The following is a 25,147-nucleotide window of genomic DNA, read 5'->3' as shown; positions in this document are numbered from 1 at the left end:
TTTGAGGAAAACCATTTAATCCCTATAGAACTGTGTACAGGTACTGGAGTTTGCTTTATTTGGGTTTTGTTTAGGGTTTTTTTCCTCCCCTGTAAAAGGTATACATTAACACTATCATGGCTGTACTGCTAGCAGGACTTACTTTAATAATATGAAAAATTTGGGGTTTTTGAATTATACTGTCACCTGATTAGACTTGCAGCTTCTAGATCCTGTGGGGCGGGGATGCCATGGACAAGGTTCATTTTCCTGTTGGGGTAATTTATGTAAATCAGAGTGCAATTTTTCTAAAGTGCAAAAACAATTAAGTTGACTAGTCTTCCTCATTGGTTTCTTTGGTGCAATGAAGTATGTTAATAAGAGTAATTTGTTTGGGATAAAGTTATCACCACAAGGATTAATTTTTAATGTTTTTATATTTGGAAGTGTTAAACCAGTAGTTTTGTTGGAATGAGCTTCATTCTTTAGATACTATCTGAATGGTTCAATAAAGATTCTTCAAATTATTACTCTTGAATTAAGTAAGTTATTGTTGAAATGTTTCAGTAAGCTTTAAGTGTGTGCAACTCTCTTGCACTTTGTGTGGAAAATCATTTTGTAAAGTACACAGCAATGTAATTACTTACCTCAGTCTCTCAGCTCTGCTCCCCCTCTACCTGTACCGAGCAAATTACGGCATTGGAGCAACAGAACATAACCAAAGCCAAATTCTTACATCAAAGGAGCAGTGATTACTACATAAGTAATGCAGAAAAAAGCAAGTTGCTTCTGTCAAAATATTTTATTTTGAAAAGCACAGGAACAATGGTATTTGTGACCAGCAATATGCTTTTTGCAACAAATTGCTCTTCTTTCAAGACTATACTTCCCTAAAGCAGTGGTGGTGGTTGGTTCCAGGTTAGATCTTGTCAGAACAAACCTGTTCCCACAACCCTTCTTCATTTTTTTTGTAGATGCGAGGCTTCCTGTCAGGGAACAGGGAGCGAGATGGAAATGGATGTTCTTTTAAAAATGTTAATGTAGATCTAATGTGGGAAACAAAGTGGGGTGGCTCAGCCAGGGGCGATGTGGAAAGATTCTGAAAAACAAGACAGTAGCAAGAGCTGCTTGACATTCAGAATACAAAGTTCTCAATTATTCTGCTTTTTAATATTCTTATTTCCCACCCTCTCCAGCAGTACACTGGGAAAAGTTTTGGCAGACCATATGCCTCTCTCTACTCAGCTAGAAGGAGAAAAAAAAAAAAGAGTCAGTTTTGGGTACCTGTAAAATCTGTTTATCATCCTGTTCCAACCAGAAATCCACATGTGGGAAAGGCCTCCAGAAGTAAGGCCCAATATGTAGTTGTTCCATCTTTGCATCGTAAATGTTAGTCAGCTGTAACGAAACAGGGAGCCGTAAGAGTTGGACAATGCTTACGCAGATGAGAGAGACAGCAAATTCACTTAATCTGGAAGGCCTTAAGCTGCAGCTTCTGTCTTAGACATGCTGCGTGCCAGCTTAGTCCCGCTTCATTCCTATTGCATAAAGATTAACCAATTATTCTGACAAACAAGACATTAAACTGTAACAACAAACCCAGAACTGGAAGATACTGCTGGGATTATGCCCATGACCTGAATCTCTTTACGTAAGTTATCCTGCTGGGAGCTGTAGGGCTAGTCACATCAGCACATGAAAGAGCTGTGCTTCCAAGAGAAGGCGTACCCTGGCAGAAGTGCTATCCTTTGCCTCTGCTCTTCCATCTTTCTCATCTGTTTTGTTACTGACAGAACACTACCAAAGTATTTTTTTCCTCAAACTTTTGTTTCATTGCCCCTAACTGCCCGCCCCGCCCCCCCCCCCCCCCGAGCAAAAATACCCCTTTTCCCCCCTGTTCTTTTTACTCACTGTTGCTCCTGTTAAAACATGGGCTGAACGCAAATCCTCATCCGGCCCTTTTTCTGGGAAGGTTGCAGGGAAAATCTCGGCTGTTTTAACATTCACAGCTGGTAGGAAACAGAGTTTAATACAGAAACAATTAATTCTTACAAACACTTGTTTAAAATGACCACGTCCCCAGCACTACCACATTGCAGGAACCTTAGAACCCATCAAACACTATTCTTGCATTCCTCAGTACCACAGCCACCTGAGCCTTACAGTAAGCTCATTTCTGCTTACTGTGCTTTGGCAGCATTTCAATGTTCCAGAAGAACATTTTCAGAGATACTTAAACTAACTAGAAACAGCACAGCCTGAACACTGAAAAGAAGGTTGAATTCTAAACCCAAAGGTTAGTACAGCAGCTTGATACTGACAACATCCTAAGTACAGTTAAATGAAAAAAATCTGCTTGCATTTGTACACAGCCGCTTCCACGTGTGCATCTACTGAACAGTGGCAGCAGAAGAAAACTTCTACTTCTGCCTACACCTCCAACAGCAGCACTTAACTTTTAGAACAGGCTTTACCTAGTAATTAGAAGCAGCCCATTCACTATTGGAAGCTGAAAAGCAAACCAGTTATGAAAAAATAATTGAATTCTAATTTGACTTACCTATTCCATAAATGATTGGAAAGTGAGTATCATTTTCTTCTCTGTCATTTAGTTCTGTAAGAAAAAAAGTAAAACTTGTAGGGCTTTGGATTTTTTTTCTGAGCAGCATTCATTTCATTGTGTGTTAATCAGAGGAGAACAGATCTGATGTTGCATAAAGACAGAAAAATCCAAGGAAGCCTAAAAGAAATATGGAACAGGGGATACAGGCTGATAACAACACACTTGGGGCCTGGAGTAGAACTTTATCTCCTCACAGTACGGCCAGCTCCAGCCAACTGTCACTCCACTTTCTGCACAGGCAATTTACAGGAAAAAAAACACAATGCAAAACTACCATGATGCCAAGTTTCAGTCACCAACAGCACTGAAATGCAAAGACGGTGGAAATACAACCTGAATGTGATGCGAAGAAAAGGAAATTACTTCTTCCTTTATGTGACATCACACACTATGAACTAACTGAATGAGTTTATGAATTCATTCACACCTGCAGGGAGGTGGCTCTAACAACCCGGCAGTCAAAGGCCTGCAAGCGCCATTCCCAGTTGCCTCAAGAAATCCACAGAGCACAGCCGCTTTCCACAGGACACAGGAGGCAAAATAACCTGATCTTGGCTCGTTCTACTGTCAGTTGCATTTCAGCAGCACTTGGTAAGGAGAGAATGCCCCCTGCATTGTCTATTTGGCATCACCACACATGCTATCAGCAATAAAACTAAAAATTATAAATTGTTATGGAGGACTTGTGCTGTTCTTTCTTAGAGGACAGATGAAAAAGCCATGTGTGAAAAGACCCCTGCACTTTGATTTCAGTGCCTAAAGATACTTCAAAAACCAAGGAAACGTTCTCTTACCTGTTACGCAGAAAGTCACTAAATGAACATCATCTGGTTGGAGATCGAATGCTCCTACAGCAACAACGATAGCAGCAATGTATAAGACTGACTGGTGGCAAAGCAGGTGCTGTATATAGACGAGGGGGCATTATCAGTGCTGCGCACTGCAGAATGGATGGGCAGAGATACCTAACGCACTGTTCCTAGATAAGGCAACAGAGCAAAGAGCGTTTTGCAGATTTGCTTCAAACTTCCATAAAATTAAAGCCACAGCTACTAAACATAACAGTAATTTACAGAGAGTAGCCATTTGTAAACAGAAAAAACATGCTAAAACAGTGTTGTGCCACTTACTCCCTTTACTGACACTGGTTTAGCTCTGGCATCACATCAGCTGTGCTTTACTTCGCTATACCTTTAACACCTTATATTTAAATGTATTTTCCTAAAATGTTACATATATAGTGAGCAAACCCAGTCTTTCATTAGCTGTAAATCAATACTGCTTTTCACCATCCCACACACTAGAAAAAAATAATCTCGTTTTTTCAAAGCTCTAATAGCAATACAATGTTGTTTCAAATTGTAACAATGCATGAAAATCAGAAGGTTGAAAAAAAATAAACCAAAATACTTTATTCTGTAGAGAACTCTCATACGCCATATAACCCAGCTAACAGGAATCCCTAGCTGCGACGGCCACGAGGGTGGCCTTTATCGGTTCCCTTTCCCTTTTTGTTTATCCCCTGGGCCACCTCCCTCCAATCCTGACATCTGCCCCGTCCCTGCTCCTGCCCCGCTCCAGCGGGGTCGAGGCCTCTCCACACTCTGACAGCACTTAGCACAAGCCAGAGCACTTGCAGGTAAGCAGGCACTTTACGTTTCCAATTTGTTTGTAAAGCACCGCAATCACTTCTCCAGACTATAGATTTTATAAACAGACATTACATCTTTCATCAGACAATTCCAAACCATAATTAAGTTTCACCTCATAGCATTAAGGTATGAAATGAATAGTAACTAATGAAGTCACCCACATGTATAGATTTAGACAGTGACAACACTTGCCCAAGATCCCGGAGCAGATCAGCAGCAGAGCCAGGACTCAAGCCCAGCTGAGCTGCACCCCAGTTCCACACACGAGACTATAAGCCAGGAAGCAATTACAAGTTGAGACCCTCCATCCCACACGCTGGCCATGTGTGAGCCTCAGGCGGCCAACCCCTCTCCACACCACGTGCTCAGGTAGAGAAAAACGCCCTTCAAAACAAATCCAGATTTCTTTTGGTGAAGTGACGGGGCTCAGATTACAAACAAACTTTACCCAAATCCAGTCAGAACTACTTTTTTTGGACATGAGAGTGGAAAAAACGTGAACTTACTAAGAAGCTGATTAGTAAGTTTTTGTGATAACTGCCTATCATCATTGAAACCTCCAACTAGGTGCACTTCCAGCCTAACAGAGATGGAATAACAGGAAACAGCAGTTAAAAAGACATCCCAAAGTGAACAGATTTACAAAATAATCCCCAGCCCAAAATGCAAAGCAACCATTAGAGAAGCCTCACTGGTTACAGTCACATGCACCAAGTTGGTTTGCATTACATAGCAAGTTACGGTAATTCCATTCTGAACACTTCAGGGATCATCCAGGAAATAGCACAAATTAAAAACTTTAAGAGGCATTACAGGCGTGCAATTCTATCTAACCCAGTGGTACCTCCTTTGGTCAGCACCTCTGGTTAGGACTGAACTTGGTAACCACCTTTCTGTTCCCAACACAGGGTTAATTAAACATGAAGATTTTTGCTCCCCGGACCGCCTCACAACTATTCTGGATCATACAGCATGGTTCTTCTCTCAGACGTGTCTATGTAAAGACAAGTCCTGACAAATCATGAGTTTTTAGAGGCCATATCTTCTAAGTTCATTGAGGTTTTCTTCTTACCAAACTACAGGTGCAAAAAAACCCATATCCAGAAAGAACCTTGTTTGCTAAATTCCATTTCAGAGGTTTTTTTCCCCGTTGTCCCACCCCCCTCCCTATTTTTTTTTTTTTTTTGATGTGGGACTTAGAAAAACCCCAGATGGATTCTCAGATCCCAAGAGAATTTACGAGACCACCAGTCTGGAAGGAAAAATAGAATATAAAACCAAAACAGTTGTTTGGAAAATTTGGCACATTTGAAACAGAAGTTAACTGGGGAAAAAGTAAGCACAAACCCGCACAACGGCATTTTACAGAGACACTATTCAGAACAGAACCATGCTTTAAACCACTGTTAAAAATACCCTCAAAATCATCATCAAGGAAATCATATTCACTTTGCATGTGGTTCCCGATCAAGAGATATTTCCTACACCATTACCTTGTCTGAACCCCACATGATCACATAAAGATTCCCCACTCTACAAACTGCAGTAACCTTTGTGAAAAACAGTACAAGAACGAAGAGCAGAGCTGACCTGCCATACCCTGCGGTGTCAGAGAAAGATTTTACTGAACTCATGATGACCGACACCTCAGCTTCTGTGTCTGATCCGTCGCAGTGTGTCAAGCAGGTAGCTCCACTGCCTGAGGAAGACATCAGAAGACAGTTAATGACATTGTTGGAGGCTGTTACACTACCATAACTGAAATCTGTAACAGTTTACACTACTAAAGTAGTGTAAGAGCTACATCCACCACCACCTCACTTCCTCTCAGCACCGCAGCCTCCAGCAGAAGATACGGGCCGATCCAATGAGGCACTAACCTCTTTGTGTGCACCAGAACTCACACGAAGGGTACGAGTGCCCTCTTAACCAGGACCAGGCAACGCCTCTAATGTCATAAATCCAGGCACAGGGCGAGGATCTTTCCACAAATTCTACCTCTGTTATTAGCAAGCCCTGCAGGCCCATACTGCTGAACACAGCCAAGGTCTGCAGCTGCCACCAGCCACTGGAGCAGACCACGTCCAGGATCTGCTCATTGAGCAACCAGAACATGGAACCTCTGACACTAAACACACCAAGTCTTTGAAGAAGTAATTTAGTTAATACGTCATGTGACTTTTTGAGATCCAAATTTATATAAACATAATTGCAGTTTATTTTATTAATGCAGCATAAATCAATACTAATTCACTGCCTCAGGGCTACAGGTTTTGTTCTGAACCTCTTTTAAAGATACCTGTGTGTCGGAGCACAACTATGTGGCAGGTAGTTGCATCATCTGATCCAAGAATGGAAACAGAACCTATTTTGAAGGAGAGAAATATTGTAAGAACTCCGCTCTTGGAATCACTGCTGCAGTAGAAGAGAAAGTGTTTATGTTCCTGCATACCATCTCTAGGGGTAGTCACCGCAAACTCTCTCTGCTGGACATACAGGAGACCTTTGGGTTCCACAATTTGAGCAGGCTGACTTCTCAGAAGTTTTGCCTTTTCCTAAAGATAAATGATAATAGAGACTACAGTGGCTGAATTCTCAGGTGTATCCATTACTTGACAGAAACATCACCTCTGAAAAGCAAAGGGATCCAGGTCAGAGAGAAACATACATATTTTGTATCACGGAGTATTCTGAATTTTGACAATTTTTCACCTTCCTGCCACTGATCTAGTTAATTGTTAAATCGCACCATTCCATCGACACACAAACCCCTTTTCCCTGCTTTATTGACGATAAAACGGAGGTACAACAAAAAGCCATAGGACTTGGCAAAGATTACACTAGACAATACCAGAGCTGATCTTAGAAGTTTAATCGTGACAGGAAACTTTTTGAAATCTAAAACTTTCAGTCTTCTACTACCACAACCCAGAGTATTTAGTTAGCAGTTATCAAAATATAGCTATTTATTAGGTTGCTTAGTGCAGGGTAAAACCGGATCCCTGGGCAGTGACTACGGCAGCGCTGTGCCCCAGACCGGCTGGGCAGTCAGCGCATTTCCACCCCGGGGCTCAAAAACCACCTCACAGTTTTATCAAATTTTCACCGGCTTTTTGCAAAAACTCAGGTTTTGCTTATTTTGCTGCAGAAGCATTTTCTGACAAGAAACATCTTCCTGACCAGCTCTGCTCAGCAGTTCCTGGCTCACGGTCCACCGTTAGGATTACGACATTTATATGCTGAAAGTGAGGTTAACACCTTCCTAAAAGTTACTGCCGTGACTTTTATCAGCAGTTTTTGTCATTTCGCACAGACAGGGCCAGCCCGGCCCGCCCGAGGCACCCACTCACCCACCCCCGGGAGGGCGGCGGCGGCCGCGCAGCTCACACACCGACCAGCCGCTCCCCCCTCGGGCCATTTACCGCTAATACCCTCCAGGGACATTGATTTTACTTATTTTCAGTCAACCCGTTTATTTTCGTTGTCACAGCGCGGGGAGCCGCCTCAGGCCGGGTTGCCTCAGCCCGGGGCCGCCTCAGCCCGCCCCGCCCCAGTCCGGGGCCGCCCCGCTCCGCCCGGCCGAGGCGGCGGGTTTTCCCGGGGGCACCCCCGCCCCGCTGCTCCCCCGCCGGGCAGGGCGGGCCCCGCCGCCGGGCCCCTTCGCGCCGCTGCCTCACCTCGAGGTGCGGGTAGGCGCGGATCATGTCCGCCGTGGGCCGGGCCAGGTCGATCCGTTCACCGTTAACCAGTAGCGGCATCGCGGGGAGCGCCCAGGCCCGGGGCAGGAGAACGGCGGCGGCTCGGCGCTGCCTCCCGAGGGCCGCGGCGGGCCGGGCCGGGCCGGGCCGGGCGTCGCCGCGCCGCGCGGGACGCTGGGAAGCCGCGGCGGCGGGAGGCGGGCGGGGGAGCGGCGGCGCCCGGGAGCCGGGGCTCGGCGGGGCGGGGCGGGGCGGGCTCTGGGGACTGGCCCTGCGCGGCCCCGCAGCGGATGCCGCCCGAAGCGCGGTCGGAGGCACCGACAAAAAACATGCCCGGTCATGTCAGCGCCGAACGATCTTACCACGGTAGTGTTGCAGAAATCTCCTCCTCCTGCCACGGCGGGATTATCTTAAATTACTGTAACAAATCGTTTGGAAAACAACCACGGTAAAGTCCCAAATTGACAAATAAACAGCAGCCACAAAACTAGATTTTCAGACAATCCCAAAGATGACAGTTTTTCCTTAAAGACCAGGGATTTTCCCTCCGGCTGCCTGTGGATGAAGGGCAAGAAACGCGACGGCGGCAGCAGCCAAACACAGCCGCAGGGCGGGAGGACTCCACGGACAGAAAAACCTCCGTCCCCAGTGCCCCAGCTCTCCCCTTCCAATCCAACTTTCACAAAAGTAAGCAGTTACAACAGATACTTTCTTCAAAAGCTGCCCTGCGTTTCTCAGCTAAGGCGAAATTTCCACCTCCCAGTCAGCACCCCTCTCCCCACTGTCAGCGCCTACAGAGCAGTCTCTTGAGCCAGCTCGCCTCTCTGCCACTGCACTAGCCAAACCAGAGCTACCCAGAAGAGATCACAGAAACACTGCGCAGTTCCTAATGGAATCTTTGTTTTAAGCAAATCCCTTCACTATACGAATGTTAACTACCCAACTTCACTACAAACAGTCCAACATCTCCATATTTTTAATGTTATACTTTGTGTCACTTATGTCTTCCTTTTTCAGGTGGAGGTGGAAGTTCTTGAATCACATACGAACATTACAATTTGGAAAGTTTTCCACAGCCTCGTTTTGTAAGAAATTACTATGTTGCTAAGGACGTAACAGTGAAAGAACATAAAAAGGCAGCTTTCAAAGGACGTTTTCCTTGCTGTCGATGTGAGAAGGGTTCTTCTATGCCAGGAGAGAATGCAATTATTTCAGATGGAAATCTATTCTTTATTGCAATAAACAATAAGAGGACTATAATTAAAAACAAAAAACTGTACCATTTTATCCAATGAACAGATCCACTGTCCTATTTTGCAGTATCATTCCCGAAACTCATTTTTGCAGTCTGTCAGAACAAACATCCTAACTTTGAGAACCTAGACTACATAGAGAGATCCTTAGTTAGAGACGTGTTTTTTCAAAGGTTTAAGAATTGCAGTTTGCATCAATCTTTATTAGCTCTGAATAAAAATGTTGTCTCAAAGCCTCCAAGTTCAGATTCTAAAGAAGGGCAATAAGACTTTAGTTTCAAATGCATAAAATTTTCAACTAAATGTTACACAAAATAACTTTTTTTCCCCCCTGTTTATATTCTTACTCAAATCTAAAAGCCAGCAATCATGAAAAGAAGACAAGAAACCTATGCAGAGAAACTCTACACTGACACAAGGACAACACAAAGACACCAGTGACACCACCACTTCCTTTCTATGAGGGAAGATTTTTTTTTTTTTTGTATTTTCAGCATTCACATATAAACTTCAAATCCTGAAAATAAATACCTGTCTCAGAGCGCTTCACAAGCGCCCCAAAGAAAACTATCTACAAATAATACATTCAGCTACTCCATCTTTTCAACACTTCCAACAATCATCACTTTTACAAGTCTGAACTTTCACAGCTGGGAAAGCTGTGTGTCAGCTACAGATTTAAGGAGCAGTAATGCTTATCATCTGAATACACTTTCCACTATCAAGTGGCTTTAGCAGACACTGTTCTACAGATAAGAAAAGCTTAAGAGAGGTGTGCAAAAGAATCCCTGTCAGACTTGATTCATGGGATCATACCATTACTTTGAAACCAACTCAGTCAGTCATCACACTCCAGCTGGAACACTGACAATGGAACTCTGGTACCCACAAAAATCGGTAGGAAGAAAGACCAGAACTTCACCCCTGATATATAAAACCTTGTAGAGAAACATTAGTAAACAAAAGTTTTTAAGAGTCAGGAAAAACTATAAAAAAAAAAAAAAATCCTTGTAAGTCATAAAAACCATTTCAATGTGAAATTTGTAAAATACCACCCTATTTATTCTCTAAGCTTTTCTAGCAACATATGACTTTATAATAACATATCTGTAGAAATCTGATGGTTAAGAAACAATATTTTTTTTTAAATGTAGTTACTTAAACATTTGCCAGTTTGGAAAGTTGAGCTCAAGTCTCTTTACAGAGAAAAAAATTGCACACTATTTTCAACCTTTGCACTTCTGATTCTCCATGTCATTGAGGGTACGGCACATAACAGTCTGGAGGGGAGCCAATGCTGCTCACTGGACTCCGGGTATTTGACTCATAAGAATTTGGAGCAATTTCAACCACGCCATCATTTTGAGGGGTTTCTCCTTTCAAAAAGTCATCATCTTCATCTTCAGAAGTACCCTGCATAAATTTAAAAGGATCAGTGAGAGCAGAAAGATACTCCAGGTCTCTAAGATTTGGCAGAAGTAACGAATGCTGAGACCAAAAAGGGTAATTCTAAAATAAGTTCTGAAATGTTGCAATAGTCAAATCTGCTAATCAAAATGTTGTAGCAAAGTTTATACAACACCATAAGGTATTTTTACGTGTTATCACAGGAAGGAACGAAAAACACAGCATTCAATGGACTGAAAAATCTGACATAGGATACACGTTCTGCAAGAAGGTAAACAGACTACAGGAGCTTTAGGACATAATTCAGGATGTGGGTTGTACTACAATTATCACGACTAGTTGGAATAGTAAGAGAATGAGATATACTCTCATTATGAAATATGGGAACTAAATCATATCTTCAAAGTGGATTTCCCACTGACATCAGCATGTCCATATTCTGAGAGTGTTCATAAGCGTTCACAGTGGTCCTGTGCTGACAAACTAAATCCTCTGCAGAAGAGGGGAAAACTGTTCTGCAAGTAAGATTGATCAATCCCTAAAGCTTCCTAATTTCAGTCAGTTTCCCCTAAAAGCTTAGTGCACGCATATCTACTAAAAAAAAAATTAAACCTGCAATAGAAGCACCTGATAGAGATTTAGGAAAAGCTGAACAGCATTTTGATCAGAAAAGATTACCTTTTTAATGGGTTTCTTCAGATTCTCAAGATCTTCAGCACTCAGTTCTTCCCAAAATTGATAAAAAGGATCAATGGTCTTCTTTGATCTGAAAGAGGAATTAAAACACAGTATGAGTTAATTTTCAGTAAAAGTCATATGTATTTCATTTAAATAATACAATATAAAATGCTTGCCATTTTGATAGCCCTCTGTAGGGTTTTACAAACTATTCAATTAACCCCTATATAATCCTCAATTAATCCCATGAAGAAATAAATCCATTTTGCTGATAGGTGTAAATTACAATTGTTTGCCTGAGGAATTCTGATACAGTCAGCTCTCCTAATTCCTAGGCTGGGTATTTTTAACAGCTACACTATGCTTGCAGATAAGCATGATTTTCTTCCAAATTTTTGAAAAGAACATTAACAATTTTAGTAATATTATATACATTTATACAAGATATAAATTTGTGCACTAATATTACAAATTAATATATTATTAACATTAATAATTTCTACTTCTGAGGAAGGGTCTCCCTTCTGTGCAGACAGTTTTTGGGGTTTTTTTTGAGACAAAAAAGTCAGAATGTTGCCCTCTAACATTAAAAAGTGATTAAAGCATCACAGTCCTAGACATTTTGAAAAGCTGAAAATAATCTACTACTCACTAAAAAAGCAAGACATTTTAAATAAGCTGACGTCTCCAATCAAGAAGCAATAAACTCAAGGTGCAAAAAAACCAAACCAACAACAAAAAAAATGACGCACCACCACAGCTCCAACAAAATATGTGTTAGGCTAACATTATGATATTTTATAGACTGCTTAAAACAAGGAAAACCAAAAGAAAAGTCATGAAACATACAATTAGACTTTTCAGGAAACTGGGTCCTGTTCCTTCTTCATCACTATATGTCACAGTGGGGGTAAACTTAAATTCGAACCTTTGACAATCTCTGGTTAAAATATGCCACATGAAAGGTACTAAAATCAGGGAAGAAAGTGAACTGTAGAAACACTGACAGTTTCTTACAGAGTCAGTTCAATATTTTGTACAAGGCAGAAACAATTTGATTATTTTTAAACTATACCTTTTGAGCAGGTAGGGATCAAAGGGGAAGAAACTGTCCAGTGGGTTAGTGCATGTCTGCACAAGGTCACCCCCAGTGCCACTCCGAACAACTGGTATGAACTGCCTATTGTTCCTCTCTATGATTGTGTAGCAGAACACCAACTGGTATTTCCTTTAAAAAGGTAATAAAGAAAAGATAAGCATTTCTAGCACATCGAAAGCAAGAATTTCAGATGGCATTAAAATACAAAGTTATTTTTTAAACAAACACCACTTCTATCTTCCATTTTCCAAGTGGTATTAGGAGTTTTCAAGACAGTCACAAGGTAAGTAGTCTATTCTCTTCCTCTACATTCCTCTAAACTTCACTCCGAGTAGAATCACATTGGTTCTAACACAAAGTTTCATAGTACTGTAGGATTGCACTGAAACGGAACCAGAGATAAACTTACACCACCTAGACCATGGACAGTATTATGAGTTGTCTTAGATAATACTCAAAACTGTTCGTAACAAAGCCCATGGTCTAAGTACTGTGTTGTTTTTAAATACACACACAAGTATCTGTATCATAGCTGAAACTGAAAGAAATGAGTAGATACCTGGTAATGGCAGCAAACAAGTTCACAACAGATGGTATACAAATCTTCAGGGGGTTTAGCTGACACATGACAATGCGCTCAAAATTTAAACTCTGCAGATACGATAGACCTTGAAAATAAGAACAATTGACAAATATAGCTTACATATGCAAGCTGAACTTAATTTCTAAGGATTTCCAGTCTGACCAGCCTGCACTCTGCACACCACCACAGAAGCTCTCTTACAGTAGAGATCCAGCCCACAGATTGTTCAGCAGAAAAGCTACTCCAAATAAGAGTCACCTTGCCACAGGTCTCCTTCTAACACAGTTGTTGCACTTACACACCCATTACAGGGACTGACAGAGGCACAGAGTCATCAAGACAGATTATTAATTGAAGCCCACACTTGTTCTATTAGCTGGAATTCAAACATGCTCAGTAAGTGGGGCCAGACATCAATGTTGAGGAGCTATTGGCATTGTTTTCAATAGCAGGAGAAAAAAGCTTATTTAGCTTGGTAGCCCAACAGGTGTACAAGCCACCTCATTTTGTTTAGAACACAACAACATAAGAGTGCCATCAGCTACTTGACTGAACTGACCATTACAAAACATATCAACAGTAAAACTGGCAAATGAATCTCAACACCATTCAAAACTAATGTACTTACCTTTCCTCAAGTTTCCATCCAAAAGCTGCTTATGACGGAAAATTAGTGTATAGAACACCGCCTGACATGTAGAATAAAATGGCCCGTGGAGAGCTACATCACAGTAAGCGTTAGCCCCTGTATCCTGATTGTCAATGTATTTATGCATCCAGTTCACCAGAAGATCCAGGCATGCTTTTACCGTACTATAATGGAGGAAAAAATAAAAAAAAATGAACTGTAAAACTAGCACCAAAAATGGTGTAGAAAAGATGTTACCCAAGTATTCAAGGATCCCAGTGGTTACAAAAAAGTTAGTAAGAAAATCTCATTGTAAACAAGGAGGTTTGGTTATGAGCTTTCTCCTTTATCTCAGCACAAAACGAATCAATGTATCAGCGCTGAAAACCTCAATCAGTGAAAGCACAAGATGCCAGAAGAGATGAATCCAGGAACACACGGTGCATGTGAAATGTACAGTAAACAATTAGAATCCTGGGCTACAGATAGAACAGAAAGATGCCTCCCATGACCAACAAGAAATTCCAATATCAAATTAAGTTCCACATTAAAGTCACTGAGCCCACGCTGAACAGCATAAAAATACAGAATGTGTATGTACAAAAGAAGACATTTTCACCCATCTGCTGAAGTATTTAAATCCATCTGTATTAAAATACCAGAACACCTGATTTCCCTGTCTCAGAGTCTACATAAAATACCTAACATAGGGCATTAAAAAGATCTGCTTCTGAACATCAGATACACTGGGCATCTGCGACTGCCTGAAGTCAACACAACCTACCCGGCATTTCTTGGTAAGTGAAGCCTTAAACAGCAAGTCATGAATTCCAGAAATTGTTAGTCTGCATCCTGTAAATGCAAAACTTTCCTGGAAACTTCAAGACAATACTGAAACAGTATTGTAGAAAGGACAAACAAGACTACTGATTTAGGCTTACTGGCAAAGCAGTAGGGATAAAAGACCAACACTATGTGTGCATTCAGTTAATTCTGTACTTAACCTCAGCAATCATCACAGATTGTTTGGTTCTGTTCATATATCAAAACAACTTACACAACTGGAATAAATTTAGCTCTTGCCAAGAAGCTGCCAATGTAACTCCCAGCAGTCTGCCTGATCACTGAAGGATTGTTTGGATCATGCAGTTTTTTCCAAAGATGGTCTAAAAATGCCTCAGCCAACCCCTGGAAACAAGATACACAGAAATCATGAGTTGTTATGCTGACGACACTGTTTAAGTAACAGATTCCTAATACTCAATTTCCATAACCAAACCTTTAAAAAACAAAATCTACCTATAACTGTAGTAAATAACTATTCCTACACATGATGGAGGAGCACCCTTTCCTGTGTCTTCTTCTATACTTAGTTGTAAAAAGTAAATGGAACCATTAAGTCTAGGAAAAGTCAGGAATAGATACACAAGAAGTGTTTAAAAAACAAAAGTGGTAAGACGGTAAACAAGAAGTTCACTGTCTCCTATAGCAGAAGATATCAGGGACATCCAATGATAACAGCAGGGAGATGAAATTAGAGAAACAGAAGTGATCCTTCACCTTAAATGGTTATATTGCAGAACTTTTTGCCACTGAAGTTCATGGTGCCAGAAATTTGCATCAGTACAAAAAGCATAATATCACAACATATTTTCTCCTTGAATTTGTCCATCATGGGCTGTTACCATGAAAGAACATCACTTTGGCTCAGGAAGTTACTGGACTGCTGCTGGAGGCTGAGAGGCTCCAGCAAAGTATCATAACACGCTTGCCCCGTTCTGATATTCTTTCCAACACCTCCACTATTCACCATTGTCAGAGACAGGGCATTAGCTTAACTGGATCTTTAGCTACTCTTACACAAAAACCACATATCTTCTTACTTTTATATGGTAGAAGCAAGAACAATAGTTTGTTGAGACAGATGGGAAAACGAGGTGGGAAACAAACAACATACGATTTTCAAACTGAAGAGCTAACACAGACAGTATCTTTAAGACAGTTTTTGGATGCTGAAGGATCTTGCTGGAGCACTGTGTCTTGGGTTCGAGTCCAACTGATTCTTGTAAAAGAGGTCCTTCGCACTAGCTTAGATTCTATCTGTTTGCAATTTATGAGCAACATAGGAAGAGCAACCACGTAAAGCAAAACTTGAAGGAGTAACAGAGAAGGAAAAGAAAGCAAAGACACTCATGAATCCTGATATACTATCTTCAGACTAGAATTACAGCAGAAAACAACAATTTTTTTGTAAAAAACAGCCAAAACAAGGATGCAGAAATGACAGAAGACGCTGCATTTTAAAAACAGCTTCTACTCACCAATTTAAAGCTACAGATGTAAAACATGAAATACTGTACATGACATGAAGCATGGGTTGGTAAAATGAGCTTGTCAAAAACAGAAACCAGATCCCGATACAAATCCTTTGTGTTGCTGATATCAAGCTTGCCTACACAACATAAGAAGAAAACAGAACAAAATGAGCCATTCCAGCGTTTTTTTTTTTCCTGCCCTTATGCTGCAAAAGCAGCATTTGTATCTTTCGAAACCAATAAGAAATACATAAAGAAATGCTGTCAAGCTGACTTCCGGGCTTATCTGACATCTAAAAAATATTTATAGTAAGACCTTGCAGGACTTAAGTTCTACTGCTTTTTACAGTGGTGTATAGGGACAGTATCTGTGTGTGTGCATGCGCACATGTATACAACTGGTAGACATGCAAACTGTGCAATAATAGGTTAATTCAGAAGAGCCAGAAGAAAACACTAAGAAATATATCACCTGACTTATGTGAAGAAGATACAGAAAAATGGTTTTTAAATATTCTGTTTTAAACATATAAATCTAAGAAATTCAAACCCTTAATAAATGCCAGTGTGAGACATTTCTTTCAGGTTTCTTCCTATAACACAAAGGCTGGCTGTAGCAATTCCAATTGAGTGATGTGGCTGGTTGTTTTAATCTACTTACAGGCCTTGTGATGTTGAAAGGATCCATAATTTTAATACAAAAAGCAATACAGTAGAGCAAATGATAAAACACTATGGTTAATCAGGAAGTATTTATAACCCCCTAAGTTTTGTAGCACAATGAAAAAACAAAACTCTATTTACCCTTATACCTTATAATGCCACAGTTTGGATACAGTGTCATATTTATATAATCAGAATGTCTCCAACTGAAGACTAAAACTTTAAAGTTTTTTAATGTACCTTTGCATCCTCTGCCAATAAGACTGGGCAGAGGCAGGAATGCAGACTACATCCTGCTGATGGCAGAATTCTGCCGCAACAGGGTGAGGGCTCTATCTTGCAGCAGAAGAAAGCAAAACTCATTTTACGTTTTTCTTACTTGTTAACAAAACAACAAATTTGGTTGTAGTTCAAATGTTCTTACCGCCCACATGGCAAACATCTTTAATATAGGAAAACAAGATGGTCATCAAAATATCAAGGCGCTCTGCAAGTGGATGGGCCATTCTCTCACTACTGGAAGAGACAACTTTGTTTCCTTTTCTTTCTTCATCTTCCTCCTGGTAGATAAAATGGCAGTCATGCACCTTTTACATACACATCATCAAAAAAACAGCAATTACAGAAAAAGTATCTTTCAGTGATATGCTAAAGATTTGTCTTTTTGTTTGTTTTTTTGGTTTTTTTTTAAAGTATCTAATTACACAGCTTAGTGTAAGCAAATTTTTGTAAACCAAGGCAGCTACCATGAATTCTTTAATTAACTTTATGTATAGCTGCTTGTGTTTTTACATAATGAAATTGATTCACTGCATGTATGCTGGGTATTTACATGAATAAAGTCAACACCTGGAGAACACATTAATCATTTGCCCGCTGTTCGGGTTTCAAGAGTTGCGTGCAGTGCAGTAGCAACAAAGCAATAACTTATTCCTACACTGCCTTAGTTCATAGCCACCTCAAAAATGAAAACTTTACTGAAAAAACTTTTAGTAGAATAAGATAGCCAACCATGTCAAAAAGTCCCTCCTCTGTAGATTTTTCCTCACTATCAGAGTTATTGGCAGTTTCTTCAGCGTCTTCAATATCTTGCTGTGGAGTACTTACCTATGGTTGCAAACAAGAAATTAATTTTTATAAGGCCATGACAATAATATGAAACCTTTTTTTATTATTTATATAAGAAATTACTACACGACTAATTTCTAGAACAGATTTTGTCCTTGACTAAATAAACATTTTAAAAGGGAACGTAATGTATGTAATACACAAACGCACACTCCAAACTGCCTGAAACTTTACCTCCAGAATATAAGCTTTCTTTAGACGGCTACATGCTGAGGTTCTCCAAATTACAATGCTACAACCCCCCCCCATCTTTTTTAACTATAAATCATTTTACTTCAAGGGATAAACCAGAGAAGCACATTCCCTGCACAGTAGCACTGACCACCATGAAACAGTTACTTTGATCCTGGCAAGGACACTCCATGCAGGGTGTAACAGTACCCCTCATACAGTTACCCTCAGGTGTGGGAACATCTTAAGATTGGGAATGGAATGTAAATTTGTCAGGTTTTATACTCATGATCACAAGCACTACGGCAGCATATTTTTTGTTGAGGTTAACACTGAAGCATATCTAATTTCCTACTCCGTGTATTTTAACACCAAGCTCCCTTAAAAGATGATGCAGAACAAACTTACATCCAACTTTAACAGCTTTTCAATAATAAGCTCCAGAATTTGAAGCCTCAGAGTTGGAAGGTACACCGTAACTCGTAGCAGGTTGTGAACATAACATTCCTGTAACACAAAATTAATTTATGTCCATAATAACATTAACAGAAAGTCTATTTCTGCCAAGGATTTTTAGAAAACAAGTTTCTTAATTTGTTATCTAAAGAGCCATAAATAGGTTTAAACAGACTGTATTCAATCTAGAATAAGTTAATGTATAAGCCAAACATCAACTTTCAATTGTTATCGTTAACTTCTTAATCTACTATTTCCATGCAAATTTTTCCAACTGCATCTAGACAAAATGCGTATGAATGTTCTGTAAGAAAAGTTATTCATTTCCATAGGAGTTTATGTCTAAACTTTCTCTATGAAAATTAAAACAACAAGCATATTCCTCACTACATCTAGAACCAGCTCTAGTAGAAGTGTTTAAAGTGAGACTGAATACATTTTTATTTCAGATTATTATAATATGCCAACAACAATTGTAAATTCCACAGGTAAGTCTCTCCTCAGGAGTCGTTCTGATTGTAATTCAAACAGGTTAACAGACAAGTTCTGTTGAGTGTGCATGTGCCCACCCATGTATACATACATATGTACAAAAGACCACGTTGCAACTTTCATATAGCAAACTGTCAAGTCAATCTATAAAATTAGGTAAAGTGCCACATTTAACTACACCATAGTCTCTTTGTGAATATGCATTATAACACAACCTTTAATTACATGAGCACATATGATTTTTCCACAGGCCATCTGGCTCACTCGGTACATAAAATGGATAAAGCTAATTTACGCAAATGTATAAATTGGACATATTTAACAACAATGCACGGACGATGTTTTTATTACACTTCATTCAAACCTTGCCCTGAAAACACAGTTATGAATTTTTTCACGACCTGCTCCTCACTGAGATAATAAACAAATAAAAATTCTTCTCCTAACACCACGCCAGAGCTATTATCCTCCTCATTTTACAGGTAGGGAACTGATGCCCACCGTTATTTGGATTAAAAAAAAGGAAACAAAAAAAAAAAAAGAACCCAACAAAAAAACTAGCAAGATATACAAACAACTTTGGTTTTTTTTTCAGCCCTTGATGAGTTTGTACCATGGATCCAACTGAACTTGGCTGGTGGAGCAGGGCTCTGCCTTTGTGTACAATATAGTGCCAAAATATCAAGTTGGAACAAGTAAATATAAAGATCACACAACAGCCGTAACCTGTCAAAAGTTTCCAGCTCGTTTTTCACCACACACGAGCACTATACCAAAGATATAATAAAACAACTTAACACCCTACACTTCTGGCAACTTGGATTTCACCTACAATGTCCATTGCTTTAAGTCTGCTTATCAAATCCCCTGTTCTTCTGATAAATACTTTCCAGTTTTGACAACAAATGAGACAGGTATCCTACCGTCTCCTTACTATACAACCCTGAGATTCATCGCCAAAGAGGTCCATCTTGTGCATTGATTAAGAAAGCAATCCTGTGGAAAAGATATGCAGTTATGTCATTAAAGACTAGCATAATGCTTATGCACAAGGAACTTAAGTATGCTTGGACAACCTTATATGAAACAGACATGCCCATATATATATATATACACACACACATATGTGTGTGTATATAAAAACAAAACAAAACAAGAATCTTAAAGACAATACACTCAAAAATTTGCATTCAATACCACCAAATCACTGGTCATACTATAGAGTATATTGATACATTAAAAAAAAAAAAACAAACAAACAAAAAACAAGTGAACAAACAAATAAAAATATCCACAGCTCTTACCAGAGTTCTTTCTGATTTATTAATGAAAGGAAAGTTTTCCACAAGTATCGGCATGAGAAATTGTGGTGTCCTACAATTTGAAAAAAAAAAACAACAAACCACAAAACAACAAACAAATAACAAAACCCTAAAGTTATAGGTTATTAACCATGAGAGCAAATATTGAAACTCCAGCACTCTAAAGACAGACTAGAATAAGCTTATTTCACAGTAACTTTATTTTAAAGTATGTAATCGTATAAAATTTGTTTTTCCAAAGATCACCTAATAAATAATAAGCAGCAAACTTTCACGTGGAATTGTTAGAAGCCACCTCAAATACACTGCTATAAACACAACTTTCCCTACTTCCTATTTCCATTAACAAGACTTTCAGTTGCTGATGCCTATGGAAATTTCATATTGATTGCATATGACATTCCACCAGTTAGTGAATATTGTGAAAAATCATGCAATGAAACTAAGTATTATAATTTCAATTAAGAGGAAAAAAAAAAGTTAATTAGGTCACAAGCTTTAAATCTGCAAGGAAAGAGCATACAAAACCATGGGATTATATACTTACGAAGGAACATATCTTGCAACAGTTTGCAATGCTCTATGGCATGTATTAAAGTTTTCAGAAAGGTCTAGAGAAAGAAGAAAGTACTGTTATGCATTTGGTTACAGAAAACTAAATCAGCAACCAGCAAAAGCAGTTCATATCAACTAAACATTTTAAAGATTCCCAAGGAAATTGCATTTGCTAAAATGTTGGGTTTCCTTTGGCTTTTTTTGGGGGGGTGGGGCGTGTGTTTTATTTGGTTTTGTTGTTTTTTTTAAGTTGAACTGCCTTTCTACCAAAATAAGTGTGAAAAATAATTCCAAATAAAATTCATGGCATCACAACCAATAAACTCTGAATGTGCTGCCAGCCAGGTATTGTCATACACTATCATACTAAACTTGGAAATCCAAAATCTATCCCACAATGCACAAATATTTAAAAGATATGTTAAATCTATGTCATTAGCCAGATAAAATCTATTGAAAGATTACACCTCATTTTCACAATACTCAAACAAACAGCTAATTAGGCTTTTGTAGCAGGCTTTTTTTTTAATCAAGTGTCACAAGTGAAAAGCAAAAGAAAAAAAAAAAAAAAAAAAAAGGCAAAATAGTTGGGTCATCACAACCAGAACTGAAATTTATTCCATCGTTCAAGATAAGAAAACATGAAATTCTTGACAGACATTTAGCTTTCCCTTTGCCTTATCAATAAACACACTAATTGTACTGCACTTCTATTATAAATATCCGTTGTATTTGAGCTTACCAGAGGTACACAATGAAAAAAAAAAAAAAAAAAAAAAAAGACCCAAACTACCTAGTTTTATTGAGGTAAATAAAATGGAAAAGAAACAACTCCTAGATTTTCTTTGGCTTTGAAACAATCTAGGACTAGGCATGTTTTCCTGTGCATTCAGTCTTACTCCTGGAGATACTGCACCAACAGGAATATTTTGAAAGTAACAAGGAAGGGGTCACCACACCACTGATTCGAGTACAAAAAAGTCTTTGACTTGGGAATTTAAGGATGTACTGTTTCTTAATGTTTTACACTAACTCAGCTAAATTAATTTTGTAAAAAGGGAGCAATGTGTACTGTATACTTCTTTAGTAAAGGTATTATAGCAGCATATATAAGCTATACTTCCTTTATACTCACTTTCATCATCATCATCAGAATCTGAAATATCCACATCATCTTCTCTGATGGTTATTCGAGCTAGCAAAAAGTGAGATTACATCAAAATTGTACAAATCTTGCCAGTAACAGTCTCGATGACAAATCAGACACACTGGACAAGAGTGTTGATCAGGACTAAAGCATCAAAATTATCCACAAGACTTTCTGAAATAAGCAGAAGCTCATCAAAAAGACAGTTTCATTCACAGAACTAGGAGGTTCTTGAGAACATCTGATGTGACCCTCACTGCATCTTTTGTTTTTTAGTAATAACATTATACAGTTCACCTCTTTCCAAGACATTTTCATAAATGGGGTCTGTATTAGCCACTAGAATATGTCTTCTAAAATCTAGGCACAGAAAACTATCTGTATCACAATTCAGCTATTCAAGAAAATAATCAACAGAAAAAAAAACAATGATTAATTGAGTCACCCATTATATTTACACAGAATTTATCTAGGAAAGACATTTTGATAAGCAAACAAAGAAGATTGAAAGAAAAGTAACTTACGGGGGACAAACTGTGACACAATCATCCGGAGGCATGGCCTCAGATGGACAGTTTGTGCTGACACTAGATTGCCAAGAAAACCCAGGTATTCTTCCACCACCTCTCGGCTTCTTCGCAACCATGGCAGCTTCTGCAAGTAAGCAAAGATCAAGATGTCAAAGACAGATGTTTTGAGTACTAAACTCTTAACCTTCCCATGTAACAAACAGGTATTTACCAGCAAGATGCTGACCAGTTGTTCAAGCTCTTTGGTCAAATATGCAACAGAAGCTCGAAATTCATGCAGCCAATTAATGATCTGGGCATCCTTAAAATAAGCAGAAAAAGTAGATAACTACTCCAATAAACAGTATTAATTATTACTAGAAAATAACAAAATCCTTAAAAGTCAAAGATTAAGATTGCAAATAGAAATTATTTTCATATCAACATACAAGGAATTTCTTTAAGTTTGTGTCCTCACCAATGAAAGTTCTTGAATGCAAGACTAAACGCATACTAACTCCTAAACCAACAGCCTGCCTGGAAGGCTAAAGTTACAGACTGAGCAAGGCATGCATACCTCACTCACAGAGGACATATTTAAAAGAAATGGCATTCAATCTTAATTTTCTTTTCTTTTTGCTCTAGTTTGAGCAGAAGGGACATTCAAGTCTTGAAACGAGATAGTGGAATAGCAGCAAACAGACATAGAAAATTTTACAGATTTTGCCTGTATGTTCCAAAAGGCCTGCTAAAAACAAAGCATTTTACAAAACGTCCTCTTTAAAGAGAAAAGGAACTCCATATAGCATTACGCTTCCTGTACCACTCTTTTCACAGTTTTGTGGTTTAATTAAAAGAAAAAAAAACGTGGTGGGTGCTCACAGCTATATAGAATAGCTGTGAAACAATACTACTGGGTATAACTACTAAATGCACATCTATCTTACTGCCTAATTAAACAAGTTTTTAGTGAGAACAGGAGAAGGTAAAAATTCATGCAATTTAAAGGCTGTGAAACTTAGAAAACATGGTTTGATCTACAGAAGCATCTGTAAAAACAAGCATCAGTGACCTAGAAAGATGGTTATCAGGAACAAAGAAAGACCCTGTCACAAAGCAAAATTTCTCACTCTAGAGCAGAGTCAGTAAGCATGAGACACCATTTATCAAGATCCAGCACATAACAGATGAATAAACATGTAATTGCTTTTTTTTTCATTTGTAGTTTTACTTCTGACAGTTTCCACAAAGCAAAAAGCTGTTAAATGCAGCTAAATGTTTAAAGCAAAAGATTTGGGTAAGCAACAGAATGACTTGTCTGATGATTCCACTCAGACAGCCAAACTCTTACCTTTATGTCTGGATCTGACAGCTGATGCTTTAACAACTCAAAATCCGTGGTCTCACCCTAGCAGGGGAAAGAAGAATAAGTAAATAACACTCATATTTTTCCCAGCAAAACCTACAAATTTCATCAACAACCTAGTATTGTCGAACAGTAATATGAAGAACACAAGTAAGCGAGAAAGCTCAAGGAAGGCCGAAGCAGCAGTAACAGAGTGCTGCCCCTGAAAGACAACTGAAGCCGCTGGGTCACTTTTAGCTGTTCTCCCTGCAGGCACAGTTGCGATCCCTTTCCACCCTTCGGCGTGAGCCAGGCTCCACACCCACCCCGCACGCCACTCCGCCTGACTCACAGGGGAAAGCTTTTCCCTCGCACAGCAACACCGCCCGGCACAAGCCTGCGGCGCTCACCCGCCTTCAGGTTTTTTCCCTGAGCCTTCAAAGGCGGCCTTGTGCAAGACGAAGACGCTGAGTTACAACCCAGGACCGAGCGCACCGGCCACGCTAGCAGCCTGGCATAAAAGGAGCCGCCCGCGGAGAGCCGCCACGGCCGGCGGAGCGGAGCCGCAGTCACCTTTTCATACTTCAGCAAGATGTCCGTCAGAGTCCCCCCGAACCGCACCGTCTTCCTGGGTGGGGAGCTGATGAACTCGTCCCCTCCCAGCATGGCCACGGACCCGCGCCTGAGGGAAAGTGAAGCCGCGTGAGCACCGCGGGCCTGGCCTCACCCCGCCCGCCTTCAGGGGCCCGGCCGACGCGCTCCTCTCCTCAGCGGACGGGCAGGAGTCGCCCCTCGCCATTCCCCCCCCCCGGGACCGGGGCGCCCTGGCCGCCCCCCTTCCGGAAGCCACGCCGCTACCCCGCCTTACCTTGCGGTGGCGGCAGCGCGCGCGCCCCACTAGCGGGGCAGGCGTCGCCGCGCGCCGCGACCCTCGCGCGCTACCTGGCCGTGCCGCCACATGCCGCAACCGGGCGGAAAGAGCGGTGGCCGCGCCGGAAACGGAGAGGGCTCCTCCCCCGGCACCATAGAGAGGTGCGGCTGGAAGGGCCGCGGCTGCTCTAGCCCTGCCGTCGGTGGTGCTGGCGGACCGAGGGAGGCGGGCAGGGGCGCGGCACGGGGTGGTGGTTTTGGTGTCGTCGTCCGTCTCCCCCCCGACTGCAACTGACTGCATTAAACGCGCCGACTGACTGCATTAAAGGATGTAGCAGCTCAGAGATCATATAATTCAAAAGGAATTAAATACTAAATACGTAAAAGCCTTCAATAACGTTTAGAGCAACCTGGACACGTATGAATGATAACATGCATTTTCTGTGTAATGTCCAATCTGCTCAAAACGCTTTTTTGGTTGGTTTTTTTTTTTTCCATTCAGTTGAATACATAATGTTTACTTCTCCAAGTCACACAACTTAGTTACCGCGATGCATGACGTCATGGGCCCCAG

General features: G+C 40.3%; 2 protein-coding genes across 4 annotated transcripts; both read right to left on the bottom strand.

The window, feature by feature from the left end:
• Positions 1 to 766: 766 nt before the first annotated feature.
• NTAN1 (N-terminal asparagine amidase) lies at positions 767 to 8,088 on the bottom strand. Of its 2 annotated transcripts, none has more exons than XM_082490647.1 (10): positions 7,932 to 8,088; positions 6,707 to 6,809; positions 6,554 to 6,619; positions 5,845 to 5,953; positions 4,761 to 4,834; positions 3,397 to 3,450; positions 2,540 to 2,593; positions 1,891 to 1,988; positions 1,264 to 1,377; positions 767 to 1,078 (listed from the first exon to the last, which is right to left on the bottom strand). In XM_082490647.1, the coding sequence occupies exons 1-10, from the start codon at positions 8,010 to 8,012 to the stop codon at positions 899 to 901; spliced, it is 933 nt and encodes a 310-aa protein (XP_082346773.1). In that variant the 5' UTR covers positions 8,013 to 8,088; the 3' UTR covers positions 767 to 898. The 2 variants fall into 2 exon arrangements, with proteins under 2 accessions (XP_082346773.1, XP_082346774.1); XM_082490648.1 differs by having other exon boundaries at positions 923 to 1,103.
• A 2,152-nt stretch (positions 8,089 to 10,240) lies between these two features.
• Positions 10,241 to 24,697, bottom strand: RRN3 (RRN3 homolog, RNA polymerase I transcription factor). 2 transcript variants are annotated; one of them, XM_082490578.1, is made up of 18 exons: positions 24,572 to 24,697; positions 24,277 to 24,385; positions 23,710 to 23,766; positions 22,591 to 22,680; positions 22,374 to 22,503; positions 21,838 to 21,897; positions 20,695 to 20,758; positions 20,130 to 20,199; positions 18,286 to 18,384; positions 17,590 to 17,685; positions 17,003 to 17,138; positions 15,922 to 16,052; positions 14,658 to 14,788; positions 13,601 to 13,785; positions 12,949 to 13,057; positions 12,366 to 12,518; positions 11,291 to 11,378; positions 10,241 to 10,618 (listed from the first exon to the last, which is right to left on the bottom strand). In XM_082490578.1, exons 2-18 carry the CDS (start codon positions 24,367 to 24,369, stop codon positions 10,460 to 10,462), a joined length of 1,851 nt encoding a protein of 616 aa, XP_082346704.1. In that variant the 5' UTR covers positions 24,370 to 24,385; positions 24,572 to 24,697; the 3' UTR covers positions 10,241 to 10,459. The 2 variants fall into 2 exon arrangements, with proteins under 2 accessions (XP_082346704.1, XP_082346705.1); XM_082490579.1 differs by lacking the exon at positions 22,591 to 22,680.
• Positions 24,698 to 25,147: the final 450 nt, after the last annotated feature.

Source organism: Vanellus vanellus, assembly GCF_965231255.1.
Source record: "Vanellus vanellus genome assembly, chromosome: 14".
NCBI classification, from domain to species: Eukaryota; Metazoa; Chordata; class Aves; order Charadriiformes; family Charadriidae; genus Vanellus; species Vanellus vanellus.
This window is presented reverse-complemented; position numbering and strand designations above follow the sequence as displayed.